The sequence below is a fragment of the Lissotriton vulgaris genome, chromosome 10, assembly GCF_964263255.1.
Source record: "Lissotriton vulgaris chromosome 10, aLisVul1.2, whole genome shotgun sequence".
Taxonomy (NCBI): Eukaryota; Metazoa; Chordata; class Amphibia; order Caudata; family Salamandridae; genus Lissotriton; species Lissotriton vulgaris.
Genome location: NC_141698.1, coordinates 667,571,379 through 667,587,393, shown reverse-complemented (window position 1 = coordinate 667,587,393; position 16,015 = coordinate 667,571,379). Strand labels below are relative to the sequence as shown.

Below are 16,015 nucleotides of genomic sequence, written 5' to 3'. Positions count from 1 at the left end.
AATACAGCTCCACAGTAGCAAAGTGATGATGGGGCCCCTGCAGTATATACTTAACTCTCACTTACATTTCTTTTGTTCACTAATGTAGACTGAAAGTGGAATACTCTAAGTTACGACTTTGAGTTTTAATTAAACCTGGTTTTTATCTTGTTGCTTCAATTGCTCAGGGTTGTGTTGCTTCAGTGTCTTACCTCACTGCCATAGAGGTACCTGTCAAAGTAATTTTCTTGGTTCAGATGTAGGAAATTTGTGACAAATCTGGTCAAATTACTAAGAGGCAGGCATTACCAAATCAAGCTTATAAAAGACTGCAGTGGGGGTGTGTTGGCACAGGCCACTTCGTTTGGAGGATCTTTGAACTTGCCGCCCGTCAGATTTCAAAAGGGAGGGTGCAGATAGAAGACGCTTGGTGTTACAAGTCACAGAAATCAGTAATTCATGTAACATCTATGAATGACCTGCTTCATGTCTGTCTGTCTGTCTGTCCGTCCTCCAGGCAAAACCTTTGCTGAATCATAAACATTTTGGAAGTGGTGATTGTGATCTCTTTGCAATCTGAAAAGTGGCCCTTATATTTTGATATGTGTACTAAGAATTGCAACATGGGAAAATACCCTACTGATCAGAGCAGGGCTTCTGCCCTCACGCTTTTTACTTTTTCTACCTCTCTGTATTTCTAACCTCTGCAGCATCTGCTGTTTGTGGAAGTAGGTAAAACTACTTGTAGGCAAGAAACCTCAGCAATATTGCCAGAAAGTGAGAGGAAGTAAATGTTTTATATCAGATATTTAGTGATGGAAAAGGGTTCCAGTCCTTCGTAGTCTTCAGACACATGAATTGTTTCATTGACCAACAAAATTCAATAAGCTTATATTCTTGCCACTTTCAAAATATTCTGCAGTCGCATTATATACCTTCTATTCAAATTGGCAGGCTAATATTGTCAGTTATACATCCAGAGTTCCGGGCATCATTCCTGTTCCATGGGTCTTGGCTGAATAATTGATTTAAGATGACAGTTGCTTTTCTAACCATAACGGGATGGTTATTTCAAGTAAGCACTATAACAAGTGGTGTTGGACACCAAGAAGAAACTTTGATTTCTAAGTCTTCTGGAGGGTAACGTGTAGTGTCAGGCTCACTGTAACAAAACAGAAATCTGTTTGGGCACCATTTACCATTTTGAACCATTGTTTCGATTATAGTAACATCATGCAAAGCTCTGCTAACACATCTTTGTCTACACATGTGATGTCACAGTAAAGGCTGAACTTGTACCCATTTGAACAAAAATTGCACAAATGGTGGATCCAGATTTTTGGCAGTGAAAGTTATTATGAGTCATTATGTTGTTGCTTTGGATGACAACACCTAGAGCCTGGATGGCATTTCCACGAATTTTAATTCGAACCAACACCCGCTACCATCCCACTATGTTACAGCAAAACAATAGATGCGTATCACCTTCCTTGAATTAAAAGCTATCAGTGAGTTCTAGGGATGACAGGAGATTGCAGGTAATGACTTGTAGCACCGTCACAATTCACTACATACAAAAAATTTGGCCATGGGATCACTTCCTCAGTCCAAAGGAGCCATTCATTGGTGGGCATGGTGTGTGAAGCTTTGCACATTTCTGAAAGCAGATCACATCCAAGGTGTAATCCACACCACTGTTTAGCCCTGGTTGACGTTGTAGCACTGGAGGATCCCATGACTGAAATTAGTTGCGATGGAGACAAAAATAGAAAGTTCAAACTTTGCACCAGAGTTATTATATACAGGAGCACACGGCCATCTGTTTTACCTACTTTATTGAATGATAAACATTGTTTATGTAGGCTTTCTCATCTTTTCTCATAAGGAAAGTAGTGTAAAAACTCATGTGATAGAGCAGCAAAACCAATGCTAATGGCATTCTCCTAAGAAAAGCAATGGCCATTCTTAAATCTTCTTCAGGTATTTATACAGCTGTACATTGGATTGCTAATAATGCATAACATTCCTACAATGTACAATATAGGTTTTCTCTTTGTAGTCTGTCGAAGTTGGGTTCCACAACCTTGCTTGTGAACTTTTAGAGTTTGTCCACTTAGACTTGGACAACTAAATACAGATCCTTTCGGAATCCAGAGCAGTCACAGGTGGGGGAGGACAAATGTTAGCACTTATTGAGTTTTATGGGTTCCAAAATACTGGGTTGCATGCATTGCTTCTGCATGAGTTTGCAGAATGTTTTCTCTGCTTTTTGGAATGTGGGTTTGTTGGATTGTGAAAGGAGTGCTTTCATTGTTTTTTCCCTTTCTTGCAGTGTCTTCCAATACTTTTAGACAACAAGCTTAGCCATCCATTACTCGAACAGCTCCTGCCATCCTTGAAATATAACCTCCATGATACTTCTGAGAAAGTGCGTGTTGCTTTTGTCGATTTGCTGCTAAAAATCAAGGCTATACGGGCAGCTAAGGTACGTTCAATCGGGCTTGATGGGTAGGAGACTTGGAGCCTGCCAACCTGTTGTTTGTCATTGATTTGAGTGCTGAAAAACACTGCCTGGAGTTACTGGATACCAGGACATACCCCCATGTTCTTGTCATCAATTTGAGACCCAACACTAGGATTAGGTTATGAAGGTTTTTTTGGCATCTGGGATACAGTTGTCATGAGCTGTTTTCTATCATTTTATTCTATTCTTGAGTGACATTTTGATAAGCTGCCGTAATGAATATCTTCACCACCTTAAATATGAGTCTTTATTAGTTAATATAACACATACAGTAAATTATATTAGCGCTTCAGTTGTATAGGAAATTGCATCTTGTCACAGAGACACAAGTGAGATGCAGAAGCGTTTGGTTTGGTAAGCAACAATGGGAAACAGCAAATGAACTTAATAGATGACAAACACCACAGGACAAAGCAGAGACTAAACAGGGGTAGTACTGTTGTAGCGTTAACATGATGGGCCTCATAAGCTATTTTATTTAATTTAGTTTCTCATATCCCAGATTAACTTCAACTACCATAGCAAGTCTTTTAGGTCCTCTAATGGATCTTGTTCTGTACTAAAAGGAACTGGAATACTTAGAGGATGATCAATTATCATATAAGGACTTGGAATAAGATAATTGCTAATATTCAATATTGTGGGCAATCTTCGAAGTAAAACCACTTCTTAGTTAATCGCCAAATAAAGTTGAACCTAGCCACTAACAAATTAAAGGAGCAGAATCAGAGTATTTTATCATAACATATATTTCTGTTTGTTTCAAAGGATTAGCATACAGCTTTAATTTCAAATTAGATCAGGTTTAATAGATCATCAGTACGCAAACGATAAACTGGATGGAATTTGCCTAGGTGGCGATTTTAATGCAAAGCTTTTTAGCGATACTGATACAATTACCATTACTTCGGTTAAGAGCCCACATGCAAAAGAGGGGTGGAACTTAAGGATTATTTATCCTCGTGTAATTTAGTTAATTTAATGGAAAGGGTTGGAGTACATCCAAATAACAATCGCCCATTGCCTACTTATAGGGGACGCGGATGTTCATCTATAATAGACTATGTTTTTATATCGTCCTCATTGGCAAACCTCTTAGTAAAGGCAGAGGTTTTACGCACCACCCAAGGCGATCATAACCCAATTTCCACAATTATCAGCTTTTACTCCAAACCCAGTATCATAAAAGAAGAAGGGGCTAAACATTTAGTGGCATCTACTGATAAACTCAGAGTGTTTTGGAAGGGCATAGATAACAAAGTATTATTTGCAAACATGATAAAACTGTACCCTCTACTTATAGAAACATGTTTTTCATGTAGCACTTTTAATGTAGGGATTATTAAGGCATTTGGGAGCTTATGTGCTGGCATTAAGCATAATATTTCAAGAACAGCCATGAACATTAGCAAGAAACCCAAATGGTTCGATGGTACATGCTTGCGGTCTAATAGAGAACTGCGTGTAGCATTAGCGGCTACACCCAGGGATATAATCTTAGTCAGATCGTTAAGAGCTTGTTATAAGAAAGCGATCAGGACACGTACAGATGAGATATTAAAAGAACGCTGGGCTTATCTTACCAGTACCGCCTCACTTAATGACGGAACTGGATTCTGGAAAGCAGTGAAAACCATGAGATCTATGGGCTTGGATATTACTCCCATAAGCTGTAACACAATGAGCGAATCATGGGAGGCGCATTTTGCTAGAATCTATACAGTACCTTCAACGACTCCCAACATCAATATCAGCTCGTCAGTCACTAAGGTTTTTATATCAGTGACTGAAGTTGAGGATGCATACACCAAAGCATAGGGAATAAAGCCCCAGGACCGGATGGGCTCCCCATCGTTCTTTCCGGATATTTGGGCACCTCTCCTATGTAATGTTTTTAATAATCTGACTAATACAGCCATCCGAATACCTGGTCAACTAGCATTATCGTGCCCATCTTCAAGAAAGGAGATCGATCCAACCCCAGCTGTTATCGCCCAATTTCCTTGATAGACAATACTCTGTAGATTTTGGGCAGGGTTGTTTTCAATATGATAAGGACTTGGGCCGAAGACAACCACATTTTAAATCACTGTCAGCTGGGTTTTAGAGGTAATTTTGGAACTATCGAACAATGTTTGAATCTCATCTTGGGTAAATACACGATCGCACAAAAGTCACCAGTTTACTTGGGCTTTATGGACCTCACATCAGCATTTGATTTTGTAGATCTCGCTGGTGGGCGGTCCTTTTAAATTATGGGTAGGACGAGGCTTTGGTTTATTTTTTGTCAAATTTGCAGAAGGATTTAAAGGCGCGGGTGAGGATTAGTAATGATGGGGAGGTCTCAGGGGATATTGTTATTGGTAGAGGGGTTAGACAGGGATGTGTTCTTGCCCCTCTACTTTTTATTCTTTATATAAACAAATTACACCACACCCTGTCAAAATAGACCAATGACGTCCACAAAATTAACGGCAAATTACTCCCCGCGCTTTTATACGCAGACGATGCGGTCCTCATGGGCCGAACGCCCATTGCACTGCGCACTTTAGTTAGGGATTTTGTGGCCTTTATGGCCGACTTGGAGCTTTGCACCAATTTTAAGAAATCATATATTAGGACTTGCGGCCCGAAAAAACATTGTATTAATTTGATAACTTCTGGTAGCGAATCCCTAACACGCACAACCACTTTTCCCTACTTGGGGCTAGTTTTCTCAGAGACAGGATCCTGGCAAGCTCATGTGGCCCATAGCAGATGTAAATTCTCAAAACCGATCAATTCTATTCTGAGCCTTCGGCAGCCAAAACAAGCAGAGGTGGTCTTACCCATAACAAAGATTTATAAACTGCAATGTATTCCAACGGCCACATATGGGGCGGAAGTTTGGGGATTTACAAACTGCAGCGGGATCCAAATGGAAGAAAATAGATTTTGTAGAAACATTTTGGGGGCCCAAATTTCTTCCCCACCTTACGTATGTCATACGGAACTGAATTTGTGCTATGTAGAGGATTTCATTAGGTCCCGTCCTGCTATATTCTGGCTAAAAATATGGCAGAACCCTGCTACAATCTTAACAAGAGAGATAATCATAGATTGCCTTAAGTGCGACAAGGCGCAGCTCCATACTTTGGGTCAGGAAAAGCCTAGTTAGTGTGAAGCTGGAGCACATTTTCTCACATCCCTTAGCCCTAGAGGGTATAAGCAAAAAATTACTCAGAGGGGCACTGTATGATTTGTATAACAAAGAAAGACACACTAACGAGCACTTAAAACCATCGGTTGTTAGATATATGCCCCTTTTGGAGGCACCAGGCATCCAACATCGTATGCCACGCAAATACCTCTTGAAGAGTATTGGGCGATGGAAAAGGAGTTTACTCTTCCGCCTTAGGGATGGCAGTATAAAATATTTACTTTGTTTCCCTTTGGGATTTAATAATAACCGTGAGCAGATGTGTTGCCCGTGCGGCATTGGTAGCAAACAAACGGTGACACACTTTATATCTTTTTGTAAGTTTTATGTAAAATACACTAAACAGTACTTGATTCCGTATTTTAAAGCATCGGCCATTCTTGATTTTAAATCCGCACACTTTGAAATTTTACAGCTTGGTAGTGATGACTTGATTTGGCGTGTAAGCATGTTCTTACAAGAAGCAGTACGCTCACGTGCCTCCATGAGCGACTTTTAACATGACAAAAGCATTTAATAATGTTCAGTGAAATAGATCTATTATCGCCTTTTTGATGAACATGATTCAAGACATAACTTTTTCAGGTGTATGAGCTAGATATAATAAATTGAATCTGTGATATGCTCTGGTTACTGTTTACAACTTTTGACATCAAATTTTTACATGATGTCATTGTCAAAAGTCTGATTATTTTTTTGTTTATTATCCGTAGGGAAGACAGTCTACATAAAAATTAATCCTATGTTAATGCTGCTAACACTGCCCATAAACAAAGCACTTTATTTAATTATGTTTCTGTTACTATTGAAATGACCAGGAAAGGGCGGCTACAATCAATTATATTTGCACTATGCTGTTAATGTTGCTACACTTATTGCACTTTATTTACAATACGTTGTTGATTCTGTATGCCCATCTAACTGTTTTTTTAAATGTCATTTTTACTTCTTTTGTGATAATGCCCATAAACAAAGCACTTTATTTCATTATGCTGCTGTTACTAATGGCATGGTCAGGAATGGGCAGCTACAATCAATTATATTTGCACTATGTTGTTAAAGCTGCTACATTCATTGCACTTTATTAATAATACGTTGCTGATTTTGCACTTCCGTCCAACTGTTTTAACGTTATTTTTATTATTTTATTTGTAAACTTATTGTTGTAGCACTGTATTTACATTGGAGTCTATTGTGGATCTATATGTTCCTTAATTCGTACTGTATTTTTCCTGCTGGTGGTGATGAATTGTGCTTTTATGAATACTCTTATCCGAATAAAGATTATTTGAATTGAATTGAATAAGCATTTAGAAATTCTGAGAGATTGTTATGAACTATGTTCATTAGCCAAACGAGATTTTATTATCTCAAGAATAGTGAATTGGCTGGAAATCAGTTGAGTGTCATACCAACCCTTTAGGAAAGTTCAGAAAATATCAAATGACCAGTTCCAGGTCATAGACCAAATAGTCTGCCTCTGTCCGCACTGCAGCGTCAATGCCACTGCTTCTCTTACTCGACCACTTTCAGCCGAAAAGTTTCCACTATGATACCAGTTGGCAGCAAGCACATTATTTCGTCACAGCTCGCGTTGCTTCTGGTAGTCCCAATCGCCAGTCTCTGTACCGCAAGATGATTAGATAGGTGACGCCCCTTATTCAAAATTTAAGCAATTATACTTTATCTATTCCAGGTTTGCACCCCTTGACATCACCAGATTTGTCGGACTACTCTGTCCTATTGGTTCCCCATGATATGATGAGATGATGTAGCAAGTAAAAGTATACAAATCCGAAAGAATTCAGTAAATTAATTACTTGCAATTTCCTTAGGACCACTCTAGTTTAGTCATATGATTCTTTGTTGCATTCGGAAAGTAGTAGAGTTCATGCTCATCCTTTTCTCTAGCATTGCTCTAGGAAGCAACACTTTTGTTGCAAGTCTAGTCAAGTAAACTACAAACGAGAAAGAAGGCGAATGAGTGTTAGAACAGAAGTGGAAACGTTACATAAGGTTTCCATTGGCTTCAGACTATTCAGTTTATAAGTTCATATTAGGAAAGGAAGCAAAGTTTGGGCCATGAATCCGAGGTCATGCAGAAGCGGTCCCGAAAGCATTTGGAGGCCCGGCAGTTGGCTCCACATCGCTCCCTGTCTCGCTTGAGGGGAAGATCTCAACACCGGTTGCGGACCCACCATGCCTCATCCAAGTATTCGCACTCTATTGGTAAATCAAAGCGCAAGTAGAAGGAGAAAAAGCACCCTCGCTCTCTCCCCCCCCCCCCCCCCCCCCCCCCCCAATCGGTCGGCTGACGTGACACGGTACCCGAAGCTTCGTCGCTCTAAGGCTCCGTCTCCGGCGCATGACTCTGGGACGACACAGTGCCCTGCGTTTCCTGGAGCCGGGGTGTCCAGCTTTGTATGTTCTATGAAGCCCTCCACTGTGTGTTTGGGCAGCCTGACTCCGCTGGTGCGCCTTCGGGCCCCGCGGAGTCGGTTAGGGGTCCTGGGCCTTTAATGCCAGCGGTTCCGGCCTCGTTGCCAGAGGGTCCCCGTGGTTACAGGCCTGGATCCGGATCAATACCAGTCGACCTTACTCGGCGCCGGCTACGGCCGACGCTGTTCCCATCCCTGAGATGGAGCACGACTGACGTTGAATCTGACGCCAGAAGGTACTTTTGTTTCTTTGTTCATCCCAGGTGTTCCCTATCGTCCTGAGGATGGGGATGAGGACTGGGAGGGGTTGCTGGACCCTTTGACAGACCAGCTGGAAGAACCAGACTGGAGAGAGGAAATGGGTGATGCCAGTGGTCTGGATACCTCCCTAGACCATGGCATGCTTTCTCCCCCTACCATGTCTAGGGAGGAGGGAGCTTCCTATGCAGGGGTGGTGCTTAGGGCAGCTGAGGCCTTGGGCCTGGAGTTCCTTACAGGGGCAGTCAGGACTAACCTCCTGACCGAGGTGCATTAGCCAGTGGCAACTTCCTCTAAACCCCTCTTTCCCTTTAATGAAGCCCTCACGGACATCCTTCTGGGCACTTGGTCCCAGCACAAGGGCTCCTGTGGAACGGACGATTGCCCGCCACCACCGTCTGGCTCCGGGCAATCCCATTTTCCTCATCCAACACCCTTCCCCCGAGAGCTTGGTGGTCCAAGCTTCTTCTTGCAAGTGCGAATTCCCTTCTGCACCTCCAGAAATGGAATCAAAGAAGCTGGATCATCTTGGGAAGCGCATGTTCTCTTTCTTCAGCTTGGCAGTGCGGTCTGTGAATACTGCGTGCCATTTGGGCCGATACACTCAAGCAACCTGGGATATAGATGTGCAGGTGCTGCCTAAGTGTCCGGCGGAGGCCCGGGCTGTTGTCTCCCAAGCCGTCGCCGTTGGGAGGGACGCAGCAAAATTCACAATCCGCTGTGGACTGGATACCACGACTCACTGTGCAGAACAATTGCCACGTCGGTAGCCCTTTGGCGCTACGCCTGGTTGAGGACGTCTGTTTTTTTGGGTGATGATCCGTCAACTATCCTGGACATGCCCTTCGATGGCCATCACCTTTTTGGTGACAAGGCAGACTCGGCGCTGGAGTGTTTTTAAGGATTCTCGGGCTAGAGCCAGATCCTTGGGCCTCGCAGCACCCTCTGGCTACCACACTTTGCCTTTCGTCCCTTTCATGGCCACGGAAGAGGCACTCCTCCATGTCTGACTCAGTCCAGCCACCGTGCCACGCAAGCTGCCCAGCCTCTGTGTGACTGCGGACGTGGAAACAGCGGGTAGGCCTGGGAGCCAGCGAGCGGGGCAACCCCCCCCCCCCCCCCCCCCCCCCCTTTCCATCTACAGCAGCCTCCAAATCCTCCCAGTCTGACCTTTCAGTGGCATCTGTGGCCAGTGGGTGGCAACATTCACCATCACCTCCCCCACTGGCAATCCATCGCGTCAGACAGGTGGGTTTTGCAGGTAGTCCAAAGGGGCTACTCTCTCCCCTTCGAGACTACCCCCGCCCTCCATGCCACCGTCTTTAGATCTCATGTCGGAGAACCATTTGGCTCTCATCTGCCAGGAAGTCTTAGCTCACTTGGCCAAGGGAGCTATCGAGAGGGTTCCTGCGCCAGTGCATCTTATCCTAGACCTCAGGGCCCTCAACCGCTTCCTCCGGAAGGAGAAGTTCAAAAGGCTAACCGTGGCTCAGATCCTATCTGCCGTCGACCCTGGAGACTGGATGGTGGCGTTGGACTTGCAGGACGCTTATTTCCACATCCCCGTCCTGCCAGCCCACAGACATTACCTACAGTTCACGGTAGGCCACAAGCATTTTCAGTTTATCGTGCTCCCCTTGGGCCTTAGCAGTGCCCCTCAGGTGTTCACGAAAGTGATGGCGGGGTTGCAGCTAATCTGCGCTGATCATTGGTCCCAGTCTTTCCCTATCTCGTCGACTGGCTGTTGAAGGCAGGCTCTCCCCAGGCTGTAGCCTCCCACCTCCACATTACGGTGGACCTCTTGCATTCACTGAGGTTTACTATCACCATGCCGAAGTCACACCTGACTTCCTCTCCGTCTATCCCTTTCATTGGAGCTGTTCTGGACAAAGTGCAGTTTCGGGCCTATCCTCCCGAGCAGCGAGTACGGGTAATCAGGGTTGAAAACGATGTTTCAGCCTTTATCCCGGATTTCGGTCAAAATGATCCTCAGGCTTCTGGACCTCATGGCCTCCTGCATCCTGCTGATGGATCATGCCAGATGGCATATGAAGGCTCTGCAGTGGGCCTGAAGTTCCAGTGGGCGCAGCATTGTCGTATAGTTCCTAGTAGTCCCCCAGGACCTGCGCGTTTTGGATCTTCTTAACTTAAGGCTTGGGGTCCCAACTGCTTCCTGATACCCCACAGGATATATCAGCCGACCAGTTAGCTCTACAGTGCCACTACCACCCTCCCGTATTCTACAGCGGTGTAGGTAGTCTCTGGAAACCACTGAACATGACAAACCTGATACCTCAGGCATCATGGAAAACAGTACAGTATGTTTCTCTCAGACACTCGTGCTTGCTTTCTCTCAGAAATTACACAGGATGGCGATTAGAACGTTTCAAGAAGAATTTATTGGTCCAGCGACAGCCTTGTGTAAAACATATGTGCTGCGACAATTAGGAGACAGAAGCATATAAAAGAGATTGCTAATACCAATATAGTGAACAGTAGATATATTTGTACCATAGTGCTAAGAAGATGAACAGAAACAGTTCAGATAAAATAGCAGCACTTGCATTTTCCTAAAATGCACGCCCTAAGTAATTTGCGAAAATGTACCTAGCCTAACCTGGGCTTGTAGGTGTATATGCATTTAGATGTATGTATCTGTAGCCAAGAAATCCCTAGAAAAGAACCAGCCCCCTCACCCGATGGTTGGGAATGAAGGACCCCGTCTCTGCGTTGAGCAGGACTACCCGCAAGGGATGTCTGATCGCTGCTTGTTGGAAATTCGGCATGCCGGACCTCAGTCTCAGCTTGATAGGAATTCTACTCTATTTGTAGGGGGAAGTGAGGGTCTTTTATACTAAAGTGGTCACTCCAGGGTTTTTTCTAGAATCTATATGTTTTTAAAACAACCATGGATGTTTTGAAAACAATTACCAATGCTTTTATAGACCAGTGTGATCATGCACAGCTGGTTGTTGGTGAAGGTTGAAAAAGTGGTGACCCTTGTACAAAATAAATCTGCAGTGCCAGGGGACATGTTTATGTGCGTCAGGTACAGGGATTATGATAGAATACTTAGAGCCTGGTATTGAGGAGACCAGATCAAGCCACTAGGTAAAAGGTCACCAGTTTTGAATCGTTATTGTCGTGTGGATGGGAAAAATAAATGTAAGTGAAAATGGGGTATACATAACTGGACTATACTAAAGGATATGACACCCACTCCTCATCAAAAGGTCAACAAGGTCAGCTAGGTAATGATAAGGCCAGTGCTAGATTATTGCTAGGCATACAAATCATTTATAATTAAACATACTAAAAAGCTCTTAAAAGCCTTAAAAATGTCCATAATCTAGTTTTTCCCTTAAGAAAGGTGTTCACAAGGTCCTCTAAACTTGTATATTTTGTGATTATTGCACTGAACACCTTGAAAGCCATGAAGCTCATTTAGAACTGAGAAGATAAATAAAACATTAGTGTCAACCTTCAATTTTAGTAAATGTTTAAAAAGTAGCCAAACGGTTCCCAGCGCAGGAGAAGCCAGATTGTTTTAAGAATCCTCTGTTGAAGACTCAACATCGCTGAACATCGTATCCGTAGATGACAGTCCCTCAAGAACAAGTATTATACCAAATGAGCAAAGATGGTCAGCTCTGGTTCCCACGGCAGCTGCCGGGAAAGAGTTAGATGCCTGCACTTCTGATATAGATGACTGAACCTCTGAAGCAGAGCAGATATCCCTTACAAGAGGAGAAGAAGCATCCCTTGGAGGCTTTAGAAATACCATCATCAACATGGGAATACGCTCTGGACAACTACATATCTGAAAGAAACAGGTTAGTATTAGATTCCTTACCTTAGAATAGCCCCAGGCGTCAGACTGGCTCTGGAAACTTTTGCTTAGCAGTACCCCTGCGCGTCGGTAGGCGTCGTCTGCGGCTCCGCGTCCGTCGTCTGCGTCGTCTGCGCCGTGATGATGTCGCCGGAGTACTTAGACGCCGCCCTTGCGCGCTGACGTCAGTTCTTTTTTCCGCGCCAGCTAAGCGCAGATCTGGAGAAGTAGGACCCTTTAGTCATTTTTTACTACATTTATGATCTTTTTGATCTGTTTTTCGAGTCGATTGACTCCGACGGTGCCGGTAGGGATGCCCGGGTTTAAACCCTGCTCCAAGTGCAGCCGACTGATGTCGGTTACCGACCCCCATCGCCGGTGTCTTTAGTGTCTAGGCCTCGAACACGGCGACCAAACCTGCTCCGACTGCCGGGCCCTGACTTTCAAGGCTAGGCGGGAGCGGTCCTGCAAGCAGCTTGAGCTTTGGCAGTCAGCCCCGCGCCGTTCGAGGTCCCGGTCCCACAGGAGGTTGAGGGACCGGTTGCGAGGTCGGAGCCATCATAGCTCTGGAAGTCAGCATCGGTCTTCGGGATCAAGATCCTCAGGTAAGAGGCATGAGCGGTGGGAAAGGCGTCATCGGTCTTCCGACCCACCCCTCGCGCGATGTTCGGTTTCGGGTGACAACACCCACGCGGCTCCGACGGAGTCACGGGCGTCGCGGCCTGCCCCATACCTTCCGGTCCCTGGGCATGACGCGACGCCGGAGGAGATCGAGCGCTACCTCATGGCCATGAGGTCTCTCCCTCCTCCGCCGGGTTCCGCGGTGCTTTCGGGCCCAGCGACCCCGGCTGGGGGGGGCCTAGCGGGCCGGGTGCTCCGGCTCCGACGCCGTCAGGTGCTTCGGCCCTGGTGCCGCCGGCGACTTCGGTCCCGGCGCCGCAGGCCTTCACTGGATCCGGTTCCGGATCCGGGTCGTCGCCGGTCGACCTTATGACCTCGCCGGGGCCGGCCCCCAGGGTGTCGACTCCGGCGCCGTCCCAGGACGACGCCGTCCCCGATCCTACCCTCGATTCGGTTCTGGCGCCGCTATGCGCCGCTCTCGACGTCGCTTGGAGATTTTTACTTCCGGCCCCATCCTTTGAAACTGACTACCAGGAGATAAGTGACGAGGGGATTGGGAGGGGTCTGAGGATCCTCTGGCCCGGGAGTGTCAGTTTCAGCAGGACTGGACAGGTGAGCTTGGGAATGCCAGTGGGCCGGACACCTCGCCAGACACTGGTTTTGTCTCCTCTCCCACTGTGGCTTCGGAGGAGGGGGCTGCCTACAGTGTCGTGCTGATGCAGGCAGCCAAGGCCTTGGGCCTGGAGCTCCCCATCGCGGCCGTGAGGACCTACCTCGCTGAGGTCCTTAAGCCGCAGTCAAGCTCGGCTGAGAATCTGCTGCCGTTTAATGAGGCCTTGCCAGATGTTCTTTTGGGCACTTACTCCAAGCCCGCTACAGGTCAGCCTGTAGATAGGAACGTGGCCAGACGCCACCGCCCGGCTCCGGGCGACCCTTGCTTCATGTCCACCCATCCCACCCCCGAGAGTCTGGTCATCCAGGCCTCCAACTCGCAGACCGCATTCCCGACGGCCCAGCCCGATCGGGAATCCAAGAGGTACGAGCAATACGGTAAGAAAGTATTCTCCTCCCTGAGTTTGGGACTGCGGTCAGTCAACACCGCGTGCCTCTTGGGCCGCTACACCCACTCTCTGTGGGACACGGTTGCGACCGTGCTGCCAGAATGTCCGGCGGAGGTCAGGACTAAACTCACCCAAGCCCTTGCAGGGGGTCGAGATGCAGCACGGTTTTCTATCCGCTGTGGGCTGGATACCACTGACTCACTGGGCAGAGCGATGGCAACGACGGTGGCGATTCGTCGCCACGCCTGGTTGAGGTCCGCCAATTTTTCGCCCGATGTCAAGAACACTCTTATGGACATGCTGTTCGATGGTCGTCGCCTTTTTGGCGACAAGGCAGACCATGCGCTTGAGCGCTTTAAGGACTCCAGGGCTACAGCGAAGTCCTTTGGCCTCTCGGCCCCGCGCCAGCAAACTGGTGCCTTTCGCTCCTTTCGTGGCCAAGGAAGGGGCGCTCCCACACGTGCTGCCAGCCACGCACCGCAGACTAACATCTAACGTGGTGGAGGCTGTGGAAACGGCCATGGCGGCGGCCTGGGACAACGGCGAGGCCAGTCCACACCTTCCCCCTCAGCATCCGCCTCTAAAGCCTCCTAGTACGTGCTTTCAGGCCCATGTGACGCCAGTGGGGGGCAGGTTCGCCATCACCACTTCCACTGGCGCGCTGTCACTTCGGACAGGTGGGTGTTGCAAATCGTCCGAAGGGGCTACTCCCTCCCCTTCGAGGCGACCCCTCCAGCCATGCCACTGCAATACCACTACGTGTCGGGGGACCACTTGAAACTTCTGCAAGGAAGTTACGGTCCTCTTGGCCAAGGGGGCCATCGAACGCGTTCCTGGGCCGGAAGTAGGATGTGGTTGTTACTCCCACTACTTACTGGTACCCAAGAAGGGCAAAGGGGGCCTACGCCCTATCTTGGACCTACGGAACGTCAACGGCTTCCTCCGGAAGGAGAAGTTCAAGATGCTGACACTGGCTCAGGTCTTAGCTGCCCTGAACCCAGGAGACTGGATGGTAGCGTTGGACTTGCAGGGCGCTTATTTCCACATTCCCGTCCTGCCGGCCCACCGGCGCTACCTGCGGTTCACGGTAGGCCACGGGCACTTTCAGTTTACCGTGCTCCCCTTTGGCCTTACCAGCGCCCCAAGGGTGTTCACAAAGGTGATGGCGGTGGTCGCAGCTCATCTCCGCAGGTTAGGGGTTTCAGTCTTCCCCTACCTCGACGACTGGTTGTTGAAGGCGGGCTCGCCCCAGACAGTCATCAGCCACCTCCAGACAATGGCAGACCTCCTGCACCAGCTTGGGTATTCCATCAATGTGCCAAAGTCACACCTGTGCCCCTCTCAGAAGCTCCTCTTCATCGGAGCGGTTCTCGACTCTGCGCAGTTTCGGGTTTATCCTCCCGAACAGCGGGTTCAGGATATTCAGGCTCTGATTCCAATCTTTCAGCCTTTATCCCGGGTCTCGGTCAGGTTGACGCTGGGGCTGATGGCCTCCTGCTTCCTTCTGGTGCATCACGCCCGGTGGCGGATGCGGGCTCTACAGTGGGACCTGAAGTTTCAGTGGGCCCAGCATCAGGGCAACTTGTCCGACCATGTCCTGATCTCGGAGGGCACTGCGAGACAGCTGCAGTGGTGGCTCACGGACCGTGATTGGGTCAGCGGCAGGTCCCTCTCCTTACCCCAACCGGAGCACGTAGTTGTGACGGACGCGTCCCTCCTAGGTTGAGGAGGCCACATGGGAGAGGCGGAGATTAGAGGCCTCTGGTCTCCGGCGGAGTCCCATCTCCATATCAACCTTTTGGAGCTGAGGGCGATAAGTCTAGCACTGAAGGCATTACTCCCCTCTGTCCGGGTGAGTGTAGTGCAGGTGTTCACGGACAACACCACCGCCATGTGGTACTCCAACAAACAGGGCGGGGTGGGGTCGTGGACCCTCTGCCAGGAGGCTCTGCGCCTCTGGCAGTGGCTGGAACATCAGGGCGTGACCCTGGTGGTTCAACACCTGCAGGTTCTCTGAACGTCAGGGCGGACGAGCTCAGCCGACTGTGCATGATGGATCACGAATGGCGTCTAAACTCGGACGTGGCGCAAGGCCTCTTTCTGCAG

General features: G+C 47.6%; 1 protein-coding gene across 1 annotated transcript in view; it reads left to right on the top strand.

Moving 5' to 3' along the window:
• Positions 1–16,015, top strand: part of NCAPG2 (non-SMC condensin II complex subunit G2) — a 431,039-nt gene that overhangs the window by 134,241 nt on the left and 280,783 nt on the right. The window contains exon 13 of the mRNA XM_086941500.1: positions 2,312–2,464. Coding sequence (XP_086797626.1) covers positions 2,312–2,464 — 153 coding nt within the window. The remainder of the gene's footprint in view (positions 1–2,311; positions 2,465–16,015) is intronic.